Below are 16,441 nucleotides of genomic sequence, written 5' to 3'. Positions count from 1 at the left end.
TCTGGGAATATCAAGTCTTATGACTGGTGGTGGGCCATGGAGTTATTGTTGGGCCTCTATCGGGTCAAGAAGCCCATTAAGGATTTTGGACTTGGACTTTTGGGCCCATTAGCAAGAGTAGGGTATTTGGGCCTTGAGTGAGTACTAAGAGGTTGGGTTTTTCCCCTTGGTTAATTTAAAACCCTAATGCGGGTTATGTTATTATTATTATTATTATTATTCAGCTCGGGAAGTTGTGGACCGTTAGGAGAGCAGTATTTATACCTAGCAGATCGAGGTGAGTCTTCTCACCATACCTATGGGTCTAAGGCACCAGGTCGGGCCATTATCTAATCATGTTATGTGTATGATAGTTATTTTATGATTTATCATGCTATGTGATTGTATGGTTGCGTGGAAGACCCCGGGGGGAGCCCGAGGCATTAGATCTAAGACCATGTGGGGTAGCCCATGGCAGTCCTAGGTAAAGACCATGTGGGGTAGCCCCTGGCATTAGACGTAAGACCATGTAAGGGAGCCCATGTCAGTCCTAGGTAAAGACCATGTGGGGTAGCCCATGACACTTTTGTTGGTTCGTACTTGCATGGTTTCTGTGGTATATGCATAGCTTTAGTAGCTATTAGGGTATGTGTATGTGGATGCGTGTGGTATGCTCGTGGGGACTCACTAAGCATTTTTCTTACATGTTGTTGCTTTGTTTCAGGTACTTCTGAGCCTGTGGGCAAGGGCAAGGCATGATGGCGCGGCGTGCACTCTATCTCTCTTTTACTGAAATGTTTTGGGACACTCTGATGATTTAAAGAAAAATAATATGTAATGGATAATGATTTGAAAACAGATGTTTTGGGAATTTATGGTTTATGCAAATGGTTTCGATTAATTAAAAATGAAATTTTTTTTTGTAAGAATTGGGTCGTTACAAATTCCGGATGCATCGCTTTTGTGCTTTAAAAGAAAAAGACCACATATATCTAGAATAATCATCAATAAGAACTAGAATATAAATATTACCCACTTGGGTGGGAGGGATCAACCAGTCCACAAATATCTCCATGCACCATCTCGAGAATATTTGTAGCTCTATAATTAGCTTTCTTTGCAAACGACTGCTTTGTTTGTTTTCCAACCATGCAAGATTCACAAAGTTGGTCTTGATGTTGGATTGTCGGTACCCCTTTAGCTAGCTTGTGCATCTAGTTTATCGTGCCTAATTTAATGTGGCCAAGTCGCGGGTGCCATAACCAAGCTTCCTCATTAAACTTGGCTTGTAAGCAATGTGGTTTTCCAACTTTTAACTTTATGTTGTAGAGTCGATTTTCACTTCTCGGTACTTTCATAAGTAATCTTCCATCTCCATCTGGTATGGTTAGAAAATCACCTCGCATTCGGATATCACAACCGGCTATTGTAGATTGCCCGAGGCTAATAACATTGCTACGAAGTGATGGGATGTAATAAATATCATTCATTAGTTTTTGCTCACCGCTTTTCCCTTCGAACAAAATTGACCCTTTTCCTTTAATGCTAACATACGACCCATCTCCAAATCTCACTCTACCCGTTATTTTTTTATTTAATTCAGAAAAATAAGAGTAGTGTTGTTCATGTGGTTGCTCGCACGATTGTCTAAGTACCAAATTCCGTCTTCGTCAGCATTTGCTTTAGCTTTCAGAGGGATATATTTATCTTCTTTCAAGAACACCGTTTCTTGAATTGTATTCATCATAAAGAACGTCCCTTCTTCATGATTTATATCTCCTTCGTCTGATTAAAGTTAGCCTCATGATTTTTTATTCGGTCCGGGCATCTTGAAGCAAAGTGTCTGTATTTATCATACCGGTAACATTGGATGTTTGAGAGATCTCTTTGCTCACGTTGTTTTCCTTTTTGTTTTAGATCTTCATGATTTTTAGAGGATTCTGAGTGACCGTGATTTTGGGTGTTACCCCGACCACGTCCTCTTCCTCGGTTATTTGAACCCCGACCTCTACCTCTTGATGAATCGTTGTTTCTGTTGGACGATTTAGTTTTGGAATAAAGTAATTTATTTTGAGTCTCAATTACTTTGTCTTCACCCTTGATTCTTTCTTCATAAGCTTTTAAGCAACCAAACACGTCTTCAAAGCCAATTGTTTTAAGGTCCAAAACTTGTTCAAGGGCTGCAACAATGTGGACAAATCGCCTAGGGAGAGTCATAAGAAACTTCTTCGCAAGCTTCTGTTCAGTCATAACTTCTCCTAGTTAGGCGGATTTCGAAGCAATTCCGGATAATTTCGCAGCGAAATCATCTATTGTACTAGTATCACTCATCTTTAGATTTTCAAATTCTATGATTAGAGTTTGGAGTCAGACTTCCTTCACACGATCAACTCCTAAGTTATGACTTTTAATCGCTTCCCACATCTCTCTTCTGGTTTTCAAATTACCGATTTGAAGGATTAAATCCTCCGGAATCGATTGAAACAACAATCCTTTCACGATGTTGTTTTTCTTCACGTCATCTAGTCCGGGATCAATCACATCCCAAACGCCATGAATCCCGAGTAGCACCTCCATGCGCATCCTCCAAATTGTGTAGTTCGTCGATGTCAAAGTCGGACATTGGAACGTGAACGACGTGTGTACCTTAGCCGGTGGTTGGGATGATTCTCCTCCCGACATCGTGATTCGATTTCTGATTCCTCCTTAGGTGTCGATTTATAAAAAATATCGTAAACCTCCACACAAATCAGAAAACTGATTTAATATATATATATATATATATATATATATATATATATATATATATATATATATATATATATATATATTCAAACAATTGATAGATCAATAAAACATGTTTTTTTTTCTTCTGCACACAAATTAGAAAACTAATTTAATGAGATTTGGGCCAATTAGTGAATAAAGGGTTTCTGATTTGAACTAGACCTGGCAAAATTTGGCACGACATGACAACTCGACACGAACCCGACACGAAGTTAGCTGGTTAGGGTCAGAGATTTCGACCCGTTTATGTACACGGGTTGACACGACACGACACGACACGATGATTAAACGGGTAGGGTTAGGGTCAAGACTTTCAACTCGAAGATGACCCGAAGATGACCCGTTTAATTATATATATATATATATATATATATATATATATATATATATATATATATATATATATATATATATTTCATATTTTTAGAAATATTTTCAATATTATACATTTAAAGCGGCCCAAATTCAAGAATTAACAACAAAATTCAAACTTTTAAAGTGACTTAATTTTACTCCTCCTCACTACTTATCTCATTTTCTTCATAACTCTTAACTCTTTCCATTTTTGCGTTCTAAAGTTACTAGTATAATTTTTTTCCGTTCCACCTCTCAACTCCTGCATTTCATTTTTTTTCCTCCGTGACTCTTACTTTTCAACCTTTAAAATGTTTCAAACCGACATGACACAACATATTTATAAGGTTTAAACCTTAACCCGAAACTCGACACGAAATAGACACGAAAATAAACGGGTTGACACGACACGATAATTAAACGGGTCAGGTTAGGGTCAAGCACTCTCAACCCGTTTAATGTCTTGACACGGCACGAACCCGACACGACACGACACGTTTGCCAGGTCTAATTTGAACAAGGGCCCAAAAAGAAGAAAAACACGTTTTTTTAGGGCAAACACGATCTCTTCCTCGTAGCAGGTTCACTTTGTGTGTTTGGCGATCTTCCAAAACAGCTTACGACCTCAAGATTATTCACGAGCCAAGTTTAAACTGTCGACGATTCTGAACAGGACCTCAAGATTATTCACGAGCCAAGTTTAAACTGTCGACGATTCTGAACAGGAGAGTTTTAATCGCCGATTTCTCTTTCTGCTATCACGATCTCAGAATAGGTAACAATCTTCTAAGAGATTATTTGTGGTCGCTAAGTTCCATTCCTGCACAGATTCTCCTCACGAGAATTACTAAGTAGTTTTACTGCTTGATTTCTCCAAACAGATTATGGAATAGGAATCGATTTCAGGAACTTATTTTTTTGTTTACACGAACTTGCCTTCTTCCCTTCTTTGCTTTCTTCTTTGCTCTGATACCAATTCAAGGTAAACATGAAAATAGAAAACAAAAGGCTACTGCATAAACTGTTTATGCAGGTTTTATTGAAGAAATATAGCTCTAAAACTTGAATCGATGATAAATTGAGTACATGACCATCTCTCATAATATATACTATACAAAACACAATAGAATATAACTAGGACTCTCTTATCTACACTTTTCTAATATGCATTCCTTATTGCTCAAGGAAGTAAGGAGTAACGAGTATTTGGACAACACTCCAAGACTTGTGATCTGGACCAAACACTCATAACTTGCCACATTTGACTCAGATATTCATCAACAATAATTAATATTTTTTAATTTTAAATCAATCAAAGTGATATATTAGTTTAATATATAACATAAACACATTCTTATTATCGTAGTTGTCAATGAACACTGTAAGACATTATTTATTTTAATTTATAATATACTTAATCAATTAAATCTATGTATGGAAGAACGTTGTTAATTTTGGATATCCTGGTTCGGTTATGATTTTCGAGTTTTTATATAAACAAAGATCAAACCCATTTATCCATACCCTTTCTTTTTTATTTTGATTGACAACCTAGAAACATATTTTTTAATAAATAATAAAAAAAGATTTCAGTTGCTACAACAATAAGAATAATATATCATACCTTGACTGATTCTTTGGATTCAGATAATACGAAGTGATGAGTTGGTTATTACTTATATTGTTAACCTAAAAGAATAGTCACTCTAAACAAAAAAACCAGACGGTTTATCGAAACGGTTCAGTTGTTCGATTTTTTTGGTTTTGGCTTTTCATTGGGTTTTTTGCACAACTTAGCAATTATATTGGTTTTAATATTTAACTCACACCCTTTAAACACAGTAAATTTTTTAGAATATATATAATTTTAATTTAATAATAGGTGTTCGTGTACTAGTTTTCACATATATCATTGTATTATCGTATGCAATTAGGGCCTCGTTTTTTACTTTTGCCCCGGGCCTCAAATTAGCTTGGACCGGCCATGGATATTCCCATCAGCGATTTCGTTCTATAGCATCCCAAAACCACGAAACAAAGGAAACTGAAGATGAGACAAGAGAAACCTAAGAAGGTCTAAGCCATGTGTGATATCATGGGGAAAATGAAAAAAGAATAAAGAAAAAATGCAAGTTAGTCTCCTTTGGCCGGCGGCTAATTTTGACTATATTTTGTAAAGTAAGTAGGTAAAATTGTTAAATTCGTAAATCTCTCAAACATATATCGTTATGGAGTTTTTGACAATAATGGGGTGGTTGAAAAAAAAATATTTACCATTTTTGTGTTCTTTCAAAACTATTTATCATTTTAGTGTTTTTCTCATTTTTTTTTATTTTTAGTTTCCTTTTCAATTTTTTTTTTTTGTTAATTTAAGTATCTTATTTTTCTTTTTTTCTTTTTTATTCCATCTTTTTATTGTTTTTTTCATTTTTCTTTACTTTTTAGTTTCTTTTCATTTTTTTAATTTAAATATCTTTTTTTTTTGTCTTTTTTATTCCACATTTTTATTGTTTTATATATATATATATATATATATATATATATATATATATATATATATATATATATATATATATATATTTTAAATGACAGCTTTCATTTTAGTTTTATTTATCCTTTTTTTATTGTTTTTATCCTTGATGTAAGTACAACTTGCATCTTGATTGCTCTAACAAGTTCCTTTTTATCCTTAAAAGAATCTTTTCCCAACTCTTGGATAAAATCATTTTTACTGTTGATTGTGTCATAATCCAATTTTCATCAATAGTCAAATTTGTTTCTTCCATATGAGTAAAAGTCAAAGGTAATTCAACATTATTGTCAAAAGATGCTTCATCATCATCTTCATCTCCAATTCCATCTTCCAATATTTCATTTAACTCAACATCATTTTCTATATTCATCACATTAGTCACAACAGCAACTTGAAAAATTATAGAAAAATTCTCATTGTCAATCATGTCTATAATAGAATTCATCTACAAACAAATAAAAACAAGTAAAAATTGATAAAAAATGATCATATGAATTTGTGATAACAAGAAAAAAGAAACATAATAACATTATTGCAATCAATTCCATCAAAGATTAATAAATAAAATAAAATAAAAAAATAACAAGCTCTGACGATAGAGGAGGAAAAATCGAAACAGTAATTGATCAAAACAATAATCAATTCCATTTACAGAAGCAAAGTAATCAAAACAGAAATTGATCAAAGCAAATAATCAAAACAGAAATTGATCAATAATTCATCCTAACTAGAAGCAAAATCGAGACAAATAAAAATAGAGAAGCAAAAAGCAAACATAAACTTAACAATTGGAATCCAGAAGCAAATAGAAAACTTAAGAATCAGAATCAAAATCGATAATTTTGCATACCTTGCAGGTTGCCGGCGACGATGGAGGAGGTGCAGGCAGCCGGCGATGGTGGACGATGCGACAACAGAACTGGAGGTGGAGCCCTAGCTGTGTTTTCGATTTTTTTTTCTGATTGTTCTCGTAATTTCGTTCCAAAGTTCCAGAGACAAAAACGTGTTTTTTTTTAAAAAAAAAAAACAATAATATTAGTATTAAAATTAAGGTAATACCATTTTGGTAAATATTTTTGAAACAATACTAATATGGTAAATATTTTTTTCCCTTAACACTATTATGGTTAAAAACTCTATCGTTATGACGTTATCTATAGATTAAAAAAAAAGTTGTGTACAAATACCTTAGAATGAATAGACGGGTGTCGAATTTGGTTGTGGACTGATGAAAATAAAAAGCCTGATCCAATATGTGCACCTTTATCTCTAATTCTAATTCTATAAGTTAACCTAATTGTAATCTATAAGTTAACCTAATTGTACTCAGATCCAAATATACACTTCTAAGTCGAAGAACATAGAAGGAAAAACGAAAATGGTTTCACCACGATCACGACACCCAACTACAATGGAGAACCTCCCTGGCGAAGTTTTATCAGACATATTCATCAGGTTATTGGCAAAACAGCTTGCTCAAATGAGGTGCGTTTGCAAAGATTGGAATGCTCTGTTATCTGAATCCTCCTTTGTAAAATCCCACCTCCATCGTTCTATGCATATCAACCAGAAGATTCTTATGTTCTTCGGTGTTAGGGCTGACTGTACTTCATTCACTGCAAGCCCCTTTTCTTCTCCCGCTATCGAACTCGACAATTTTTTCAAATTCCCCGTTAATCTCGAATCTCAACCTGCACGTTGTTTTGGTAATGTCGTTGGATGTGTGAAAGGGTTAATATGTTTTAAGTATGAATCAGGTGATGATTATATCGTTTGTATTCAGAACCATTCTCTCTCCGCTTTCTTAACTCTTCCGCCATGTTCCATGGGCTCCTCCTCTGAATCAAGAAATACCATTTTCCGGTTTGGGTATGATCCCAAAACCGATGATTACAAAGTTGTTAAGCTTACAGAGCTTTTCGACCCACGAAGAATGGCACCAGTTGAGGTTTATAGCCTGAGAAAAGGTAAAGGTTCCTGGGATTTGGTATCTCAAAGAATTCCATCACACCTGCAATGCATTAGAGATCTAGATTTAGTTTGTGTAGATGGGCATGAAGGCCATCTTCATTGGTTTTGTTATGCTTATATTGGTGGGAAGTTGACACAATTGATATTGGCATTTGATTTGTGTTCAGAGAGATTCAAGGAGATACCTTTTCCAGATTCTTTAAGAACATGTTGCTTTGGAGATCGGTTGAATGTGGTGGGAGTTTTGGGTGGAAAGGTTTGTGTGATGTCGAGGGTAAGAGATACTGATTGTGAGGTGTGGGTGATGGATGAGTATTCATGGGTCAAACTTCATGTGTTTTCAGGGTTTAGTGGTGGTGATAAAATATTTCCATGTGGATTTACATCAAACAAGCAGTTTCTTTTTAGATCTATGAATGAACTTAATCGTTATGGTTTGTATGATCCAGTTATAGCCAAGACTAAAAACTTCAAGATTCGTGGAAGATCTGTTGGATGTAAAGTTGTTGAGTATGTTGACAGTCTTGTTTGGATAGCACCTACCAATAGATTGAATAATTGAAGAGACATCATGATATGTAAAAGTTCAATTCCTTACTGTCTATCAATTTTGATTAAACCCTAATTTAGATGATAAAAGTTGTTTTTTTTTAAGAAGCCAAACATTTGTAGACTATGCTTTGGAGTTTGTATTATTTTCGTCTTCAAGTTTTTTATAGTTTGGTTGGGTTCGTGTTTTAAATTTTAATTAAACCCAAATATATATATATATATATATATATATATATATATATATATATATATATATATATTAATGAATTATTAGTCTCATTGTGGAGGCGAAGCTTTTATTTTAGATTGGATTGTATGTATTTGGTTGTTTGCACTGAAGTAGTAAGATCTAGATTATTTATTGGAAGTTGATATTTGTTAAGGAACTTTGAAGGAAACTTCTCTCACTGTCAAATAGGAAGGGAAACAAAAAATTTATGGAAAATTATGCAAAGGCCCTACTATGTATTTCAACTTTACATTTTCAGTCATTAGAGTTTTTTTCGTACCTTTTAAAGGAACAAACTGTTTTTTGTCGAGTCGATTTGATCACTTTTGACAAAATAAAGGGGTAACCTAGTTACACATTTGCGACACATACACATAAAATCTCTCTCTCTCTCTCTCTCTCTCTCTCTCTCTCTCTCTCTCTCTCTCTCTCTCAAAAAGGTCTAGTAAGAACAACCCAAGAAGATCCTGTTGCAGGAATGGAATGGAACAGAAAAAATGATAAAATCTCATCGGATAAAATCATAAAAAGGTAAGAGTTATAGCAGAAGTACACACCCATGAACAACTTGAATTAAGAAGGCATGGAGCGTTTCTCTTTGGCCTAGAAGTTGGCTATAGCTGACAATGAGGGTGCAAACGAGCCGAGCCTAGTCAGGCTCGACTCGGGCTTGTTTAAGTTATACGAGGCTCGAGGTCGAGCTCGGCTAGATTCAAGCTTTCTTGTAGTGAGCTTGGCTTGACATCGTAAAGAATTATATAAGATTGGCTCGGGCTCGAGCTCGGCTCGTTTTTGTCTAACGTGCCTAAATGAGCTTAAGCTCGGTTTATGCTCGTTAAGAAGCTCGTTTACTAATACCCTAAATCCCTAATTCTCCAAATATTATTTATTTTAATATATATATAAATAATAATCAATCATATTATATATAGGCTCGTTTAGGATCGCGAGCCTAATCGAGCTTAGTGACATAGGCTCGAGCTCGAGCTCGTTTAATAAATGAGCTTAATATTAAGCTCGAGCTCGGCTCGGGCTCGTTTAAAATTGGTTTCGATTCGAGCTTTTACTGAGTCGATCTCAAGTAGCTCACAAGTAGCTTGGCTCGTTTGCACCCCTGGTTGACAGCACCTCTACACTTCCACCAAAGTTGCTATGACTAGTCTTAGGTGTTGTTTGTTTTTTTAAGAAAAACACTTCAGACCACTTATTGTTATGCCGCACAACACACGCGCAACACTTGGCCTTTTGCAGCTGTGCTGCGTGGCGCAACACTAAACCAACTGCTTCAAATCTCTTCGCGCCTTACTTTAACTTACTGCAGCAGTCTGCAGACGTTAAAAAACAAACAAACTTTTTATTAAATGTTGCAACTGTTTGTTCCACCTCTGCTGCTATAGAGGATTGCAAATATGGTCTGCAGACTTCAGGCATTTTCGCTTCAAAAAAACAAACAACACCGGCTTTTCAACAACTTTCTCAGTCTTCCCCGTTTCATCATCTGTCTTTTTCTTTGGGGATTTGGACTTGGACTTTTTCGAGCTTTCAATCACAATATCCTCATAGTTCTTCGACTTCATGGATCTCTTCTTCTTCTTTGATCCATCATCTGGTAACAATACCCCAACAGTCTCATTTGGATTAACACCCTTCAAGTAATTGACCAACACAGGATGTGTAGGATCAATTTTCTTTAGCATCGCATCAGGGATTCTTCCAATAACCGGAAACTCATCTTTGTCATCCTCCACAGACTTAGGAAAATGATACTTGTTGAATTCAGCAGTTGGTTCATTGTCAGGAACCTGAATCCCCTCCTCGTATACAAACTTCAAGATCAAACTCCAATCACTACTAGAAAAACAGCCTTTTACAACGCGCAATGCGTGTCGTAAAACGCTCAGACGATGCACAAATGTGTGTCAAGGAAGGCCCTGTCATAACGAGAGACGACACGCTTTTGCACGTCGTCTATTTATGACACGCATTTACGATGCACATTTATGATGCGCAGTTATGACATGCAATGCGTATCAAGGAAGGCCTTGTCATAAAGGAAGACGACACGCATTTGCGTGTCGTAACCTTACGACGCGCGTGTTTATGACACGCAATGCGTATCAAGGAAGCCGTTGTCATAAATGAAGATGACACACATTTGCGTGTCATAAACTTCAGTAACCATTTTCGATATGCATTTACGACGCATCTTTACAATACTCATTTACGCATAATACAAAAATAATTAAACAAATATATACCAAAACAATCACTTTCATCCAATAACATCATGTCAAAAAATTGTAATGCATTGATATTAAGGGGATCTAAATGTACATTGTTATTAAGAGGTTTTCCCTAACTATATAACCTAATACTACATTGCTATTAAGGGACACCTTCTGCAATGTAATGCTATACAAACTAAAAAGATATACACAAAGATGATAAACATAAAATTCCAACTAAGTAGAGTTGCATCTTGCCTTTCATAATTCTTTAAGACTAATGAACCCCTGCTCCGATAATTCTTGTGATATGATATTTGATCCATGTGGTGTTCCGGGTTCCATTAAAACATGTTCTGCATTGAAAATATTTGCATAAGTGTGTATCGTTGCAGAATTGCTTGCTCTAACACAACACAAAGATATTAGCCACTTTTTTTGCATCAGAAAACAAAATGAACTTAACAAACCTACCATATCAAGAGAAGTCATGAATGAACCTGTATACACTCTAACAACAACTACTCCATGTTCTAGCTGTAAAATAGGAATAGCCTTTCCAGTAGCAATCATCAGTTCCATTACAGGTGTCCACCCTAATCTGAGATTTACAATTTTCAAATCATAAATCCAATTTGTCAAAAAGAAATACATAATTAGCAATCTTATTTACTTTGAAAAAGATAAAACAATACGCATATAGATAGCTTCTGAGTTCTGAATTCCCTTAAAATGTTAACATATGCTAGGGTAAGATACCACTTATCAAAAGGGAAGAAGCAACTAAGCAAAATAGATTACATTGCATACCCGTTAATCATAAGTACAACACGACTCCCACGTTTAATTGGAACATAGTTAGTGTCCTGAAAAGACATTACTCTTCCTCCCCATCTTTAGTGCAATTTCAAGAGGCACTGGGAATCAAGTACAATACCCACTTCATAAAGACATTATGATCAAAATGGAGAGAGTATAGTGCAACAAGGTTGGTTGAAACTAAGGAAAGGAAATTTTTTACAGGTTGTATTTGGAAGATAATTAGGCGGGAAGATAATGTGGTAAAAGAAATTTTTCTATAAATGAAATCTACACATGATTTTAAGTTTTATATCATTTTAGTATCCACGATAGTTATCTTGAATTTCTTCATCTTAGAAGGCAAATAGAGAATAAACATGACATAATTAAGCAATAGCAACACATAAAAGCTTCTTAACTACATACACTATTCTCTTGATTCCATTTTAATACAACATCAAGATTCAAGGGATACCTAGTAGAAGCTCTCTTTAGGGAACAACTCAAAATCAACCAAAAAACCACAAACATATGACATATCATTCATTCAACTACTTTTCACTTTTCAATCACATAAATGATTCCCTTTCAAATCACACACACAAATGAGGCAAAATTCAGTGTGTACTAATTAAGTACTAACCTCTTGTTCAGCTGGTTTTCCTTCTTCATTTTTTGAGTTTTCATCACCTGTAATCAAACATAAATTAATATAGTTTGAAACCAATATTTTAAATTAATATAATTTCTTCTACAATACCTCCATCCTCAGGCAAATCAGAAGTCCAAAGTGTGATGGAGTTGTGACAGGCTCTCTCTCTCTCTCTCTCTCTAGAGAGAGAGAGAGAGAGAGAGAGAGAGAGAGAGAGGAACGATATTGCAAATGCAAACAAATAGCATATAAATTATAATATATATATCATTACTCTAGAGAGAGAGAGAGAGAGAGAGAGAGAGAGAGAGAGGAACGATATTGCAAATGCAAACAAATAGCATATAAATTATAATATATATATCATTACATTCCATCAAGTGATGAAAAAATACCCCTCTACTCTATGGAATAGAAATCATTCCTATATTGCAAATGCAAACAGAACTTAATAGAAAAAAGACAGGGTGTTAAGAAACAGAGAAAATTTGTAAACGGACCTGTGGGAAGAGGCCATCTACACAATTGTAATGTTGGTTCAAGTGCTTTTGTGAGCCAAGCAAGCTCTGGCTTCCACTTGTTGCTGATTGCATCTTCTTCATCAGAATTGTATTTGTTAACCTTAGAATTCGACTCTGTTTGGTTGTCATGTTGAGGTATTCTATTTCTAGGTGATACAGATGCATCATCTTTTGCATCTTTCATGTTTGGATCTTCTACTTTTGGCCATTGTGATTGAAAGCGTTTGATGACATTATATACACGGGAGTTATAAGGTTCCCTTTCCTTTATAACCTTGGAACTCAAATCTGCAGCACCAAAAGTGAATGATATAAAGATTGAGAAAATAGAAATACAAACGCAAAATACTGTAATATGTTCTAAAAGTTTCCCCCTGAGATCATTATGAACTCATTGTTCTTGATCTTTGAAAGTTGTATCTGATAACTTTGCTTTTAAACTGATGTAGACATTGTTTTTTGAGCACCAAAATCGTTTATACTAAGTACACCCCACTTAAAGGAGCTATAAAATGAGACTATGAGAGTGACTTATTGTTTGTTTAATAATGCTCGACTGAAACTGCATGCCAAATGATAGGCTATTTATTCTGTTGAAATGTGCAAGTAAGCTATGTTTGTTTAATAATGAAAATTACTACTGTATAGGCGATGGCAGAAATTGGAAAGGCTTCAAAGCTTGAGGCTTGTTCACTGCCCTCTGAAGCAGGGATATATAAGAAGGGTCAATGGGAGGAGATCTTTTTCAAATTGAAGGACTCCAAAAGCTACAGACAAACTGTCAGCACTATTTCTAGTTCATGTAGCACAGCTGCTACTCCAAGAAACCTAATAATTTGCATCATATGGTATGGATGCATTAAAAGTTAACACAAAAAATGAAAAAAAAAAAGACAGAAATACCCCTCTCCATACCTGCAACAGATGGTGCTGCTTCTTTTGCTTCAAAAGCTTCACGAGCTTTAGATATATCTATTATTGCATCACTCATATACAGGCGAAGAATATTCGACTCCTCAAGATCAAGAAACGTGTTGTGAACCTGAATAATTTTGGTTTAGTTCATTTAATGTTACTGTTAGAAAGATTTTATAAAAATAACAAGATTTAACAAAAGAAAATCTACCTTGGATTCATATGCAGATAAGGTATTATGTATCATTCCTCAGTTTTATTGACTTTGGAAGACTGTAAAAGAGAAAAATAGGGAAGTTGAAAAAGAAAGCAATCATGATTAGAAATATACAGCAAAATAACAAACCTTCAAAAAAATTTGAACAGCTTCACGTAATTCCTCTGTGGATACTAGGCTGGAAAATTTTGCTTATTACCGCAGGAAGCCTCAGCTTTGTTTCAACCTGTGTAACACAAAAAAAAAGTCAAACATTGACTAATTGGATATACATAAAAAGAAAAACATTCACCTCATCCATGTGACAGACGTTGCACTTATCAAGATCCTTCCATTTAACATGAACATGGCTATAACCAATTGGCATGCTGAGTAAGCTCCCTGATATCATCTTTGAATTTGATGTCCCCTACAAATACCACTGATTAAAATAATAATAATAATAGATATTTCAGTTTCCTAATACAGATAAATTCTAGGTGAACTACTTACCTGTATAAGTTTCAACACATGAGGATCAGAAAAATCAAACATATCAGCACCTGACTTGAAGACGCTCATAGATTCACCTTCACCCTGTGACTCATCATAACTACTTGAATGTATTTTTCTTATTTTTTCATAAATTTTATTCCAGCATGATGAAGGATCTGGACCATCAAACTGCATGACAAAACAGATATACAAAGATTATAATGTTGTAATAAGAAAGAAAATGGTGTGATAGAAAGAAATGCAAGTATGTTATTGCATTTAGAATTAGCCCTACCTGATATCCATCATCTGTTGTAACTCTAAACACAGGTTGGGTTTTTGTGCAAGTATCTCTCAACACTTCCATCTTATATACAGAAAATACACTTGGATCTGAAATCAAGAAAAACAAGAGATGTTAAATGAAAGAATCAGGTTAACAAAGAGAAACACCACACTTAACTCAACCTGCTGATATTATCAAGTGTGTGTTCATCATTGAATAAAATCAGCAGGTTGGATCTGAAATCAAGAAATACATACTTGTCCCAACTGTCTTGGAACAGAAGGTGAAGTGGCTGCTGATACCTGCATATTTGTTTACTTGTTATGTTAACAAATCTTGTGCATAAAGATGATACCTTCAATCTAAGAAGATAATCTTCCAAAAAGGCTCAACAGATTCTTTAATTATTATACGAGCTGCCTATAATTGTAGGAATTAAGAAAACTAGATTTGACCAGGGATATAGTCAACCTAAGAAGATAATACATATAGAAATTATAAATACATGATGAATCCATTTCAATGTTTTATTCAGCCATTTCACCTGAAACATGAAGCTACAAAGATGAGACACGTTCACAAAAAAAATATAATTTGTTTAGTGAGTTTTAAAAAATCATGAAACGGGTTCTTTGGTGATGAAAAGCATCTTATACAAGAGGTTCAATTAAGAGTTGGCTTAAAGAATAACTGAAAAATCATCTTTGAAGACTTCTATAAAAAGTTGAGGAGAGATGAAACTAATTCTTAAGTTGCAGCTGATTATGTACATAGTGAAAGTACTAACCTGTTCATAAACAGGGAAAGATATCCATTTTGGAAATCACTCTAAAATTGGAGGCGGATGTGGCGAAGGATAAGATCGTCGCCATTGAAAGCACTCTAAACTTTGCAGAGAGCACTCCTTTGAACAACATGGGACAGATTTAAGTGATATCAACAGCTTCTCAAAGGGCTTTATAAGATGAGTATCAAAATGAAATCGAATAGGGGAGATTCTTTGACAAAATTGATATTTGAAAACGAGTCACAAAAAAGAGATGTGCAATACCTTGAATTCAGCAGAAGTCTTGGAGGATTCTTAGATGGATCACTTACAGGATACTTCGTGACCTAGCTCTTTTGGTTGTGTAATCGAACCGAGCATCGAGCTTGATTGCAGTTGATAGATAGGCAATACGAAGGAGGGGGGGAGAGAAAGATGAATAAAATACATCGCTTCTAATTTCGTCTCCTGTCTCGATCTAAGATACGAACCTCAAACCAGGGAAAAACGAAAAACCGCAGAAATCGCTTGAAAACAAAATCAAATCCACCTGGTGGAGGGGAAGAAGGACCAGAAGGTGAAGGTTGGAGGTGGATGAGGGGGCGGAGACCCCTTGTCCATTTCGTGAAGACTGGTGAACGATGGAAAGCGAGTTTAGGGTAGAGGAGATCATGAGGCGCGTTTTCTAAGAGGGAAGAAGACATCTGATCGATTAAAGGGAGAATGAAGGTATGGATTTTGGAGGCTGTGGTTGTTGATCGATAATTAAGAAAGGGAAGAACGAGATGCAGGAAGGGTTTGAACATACCATTTTTACGATCTCTTTTAAGCATGAGAAATTGTTGTGAGCTCTAAGAATTATGTGAGGTCCGGTTCAAAGCCCCAATATCTTTATTGATTATGTGAAGATGGGCCATATACGAAGATAAAAGATGAAGCCGGACCATATCTAAAGAATTTTGGGCAAAGTTATGGTTAGTTCTGATTAAAAGAGTAGCTATAGATATCAAAGCGGCCATGGATTTGCAGAGCTTCATTAATCAGGTCAAGGAAAAGAAGCAACATGCATAGACGACACGCCTTTTATGCTGAGTGCCCTCCGTGTTTTTATTTTTTTTGTTCCGACACTAATTTTAAGGGCGAGCAAAAATTTCTAAATCCTTCAAATCTTATAAGAGA

At 35.1% G+C, this 16,441-nt stretch overlaps 2 protein-coding genes across 2 annotated transcripts; one reads left to right on the top strand and one right to left on the bottom strand.

Annotated features, from left to right (window-relative positions):
- Window positions 1–6,984: 6,984 nt before the first annotated feature.
- Window positions 6,985–8,282, top strand: LOC145011811 (F-box/kelch-repeat protein At3g06240-like). The gene has a single exon (XM_078970549.1). The coding sequence runs from the start codon at window positions 7,032–7,034 to the stop codon at window positions 8,184–8,186; it is 1,155 nt and encodes a 384-aa protein (XP_078826675.1). The 5' UTR covers window positions 6,985–7,031; the 3' UTR covers window positions 8,187–8,282.
- A 2,435-nt stretch (window positions 8,283–10,717) lies between these two features.
- On the bottom strand, window positions 10,718–16,196 carry LOC145011971 (uncharacterized). Its single transcript, XM_078970726.1, has 13 exons — window positions 15,548–16,196; window positions 15,284–15,400; window positions 14,754–14,798; window positions 14,506–14,603; window positions 14,229–14,399; window positions 14,029–14,145; window positions 13,866–13,962; window positions 13,731–13,792; window positions 13,520–13,646; window positions 12,584–12,892; window positions 12,075–12,121; window positions 11,105–11,231; window positions 10,718–10,986 (listed from the first exon to the last, which is right to left on the bottom strand). Exons 8-12 carry the CDS (start codon window positions 13,764–13,766, stop codon window positions 11,142–11,144), a joined length of 609 nt encoding a protein of 202 aa, XP_078826852.1. The 5' UTR covers window positions 13,767–13,792; window positions 13,866–13,962; window positions 14,029–14,145; window positions 14,229–14,399; window positions 14,506–14,603; window positions 14,754–14,798; window positions 15,284–15,400; window positions 15,548–16,196; the 3' UTR covers window positions 10,718–10,986; window positions 11,105–11,141.
- Between the last annotated feature and the right edge of the window lie 245 nt (window positions 16,197–16,441).

Source organism: Lactuca saligna, chromosome 8 (assembly GCF_052625555.1).
Source record: "Lactuca saligna cultivar CGN05327 chromosome 8, ASM5262555v1, whole genome shotgun sequence".
Taxonomy (NCBI): domain Eukaryota; kingdom Viridiplantae; phylum Streptophyta; class Magnoliopsida; order Asterales; family Asteraceae; genus Lactuca; species Lactuca saligna.
The sequence above is the reverse complement of the archived record's forward strand: the minus strand, read 5'-3'. Positions and strand labels throughout refer to the sequence as shown.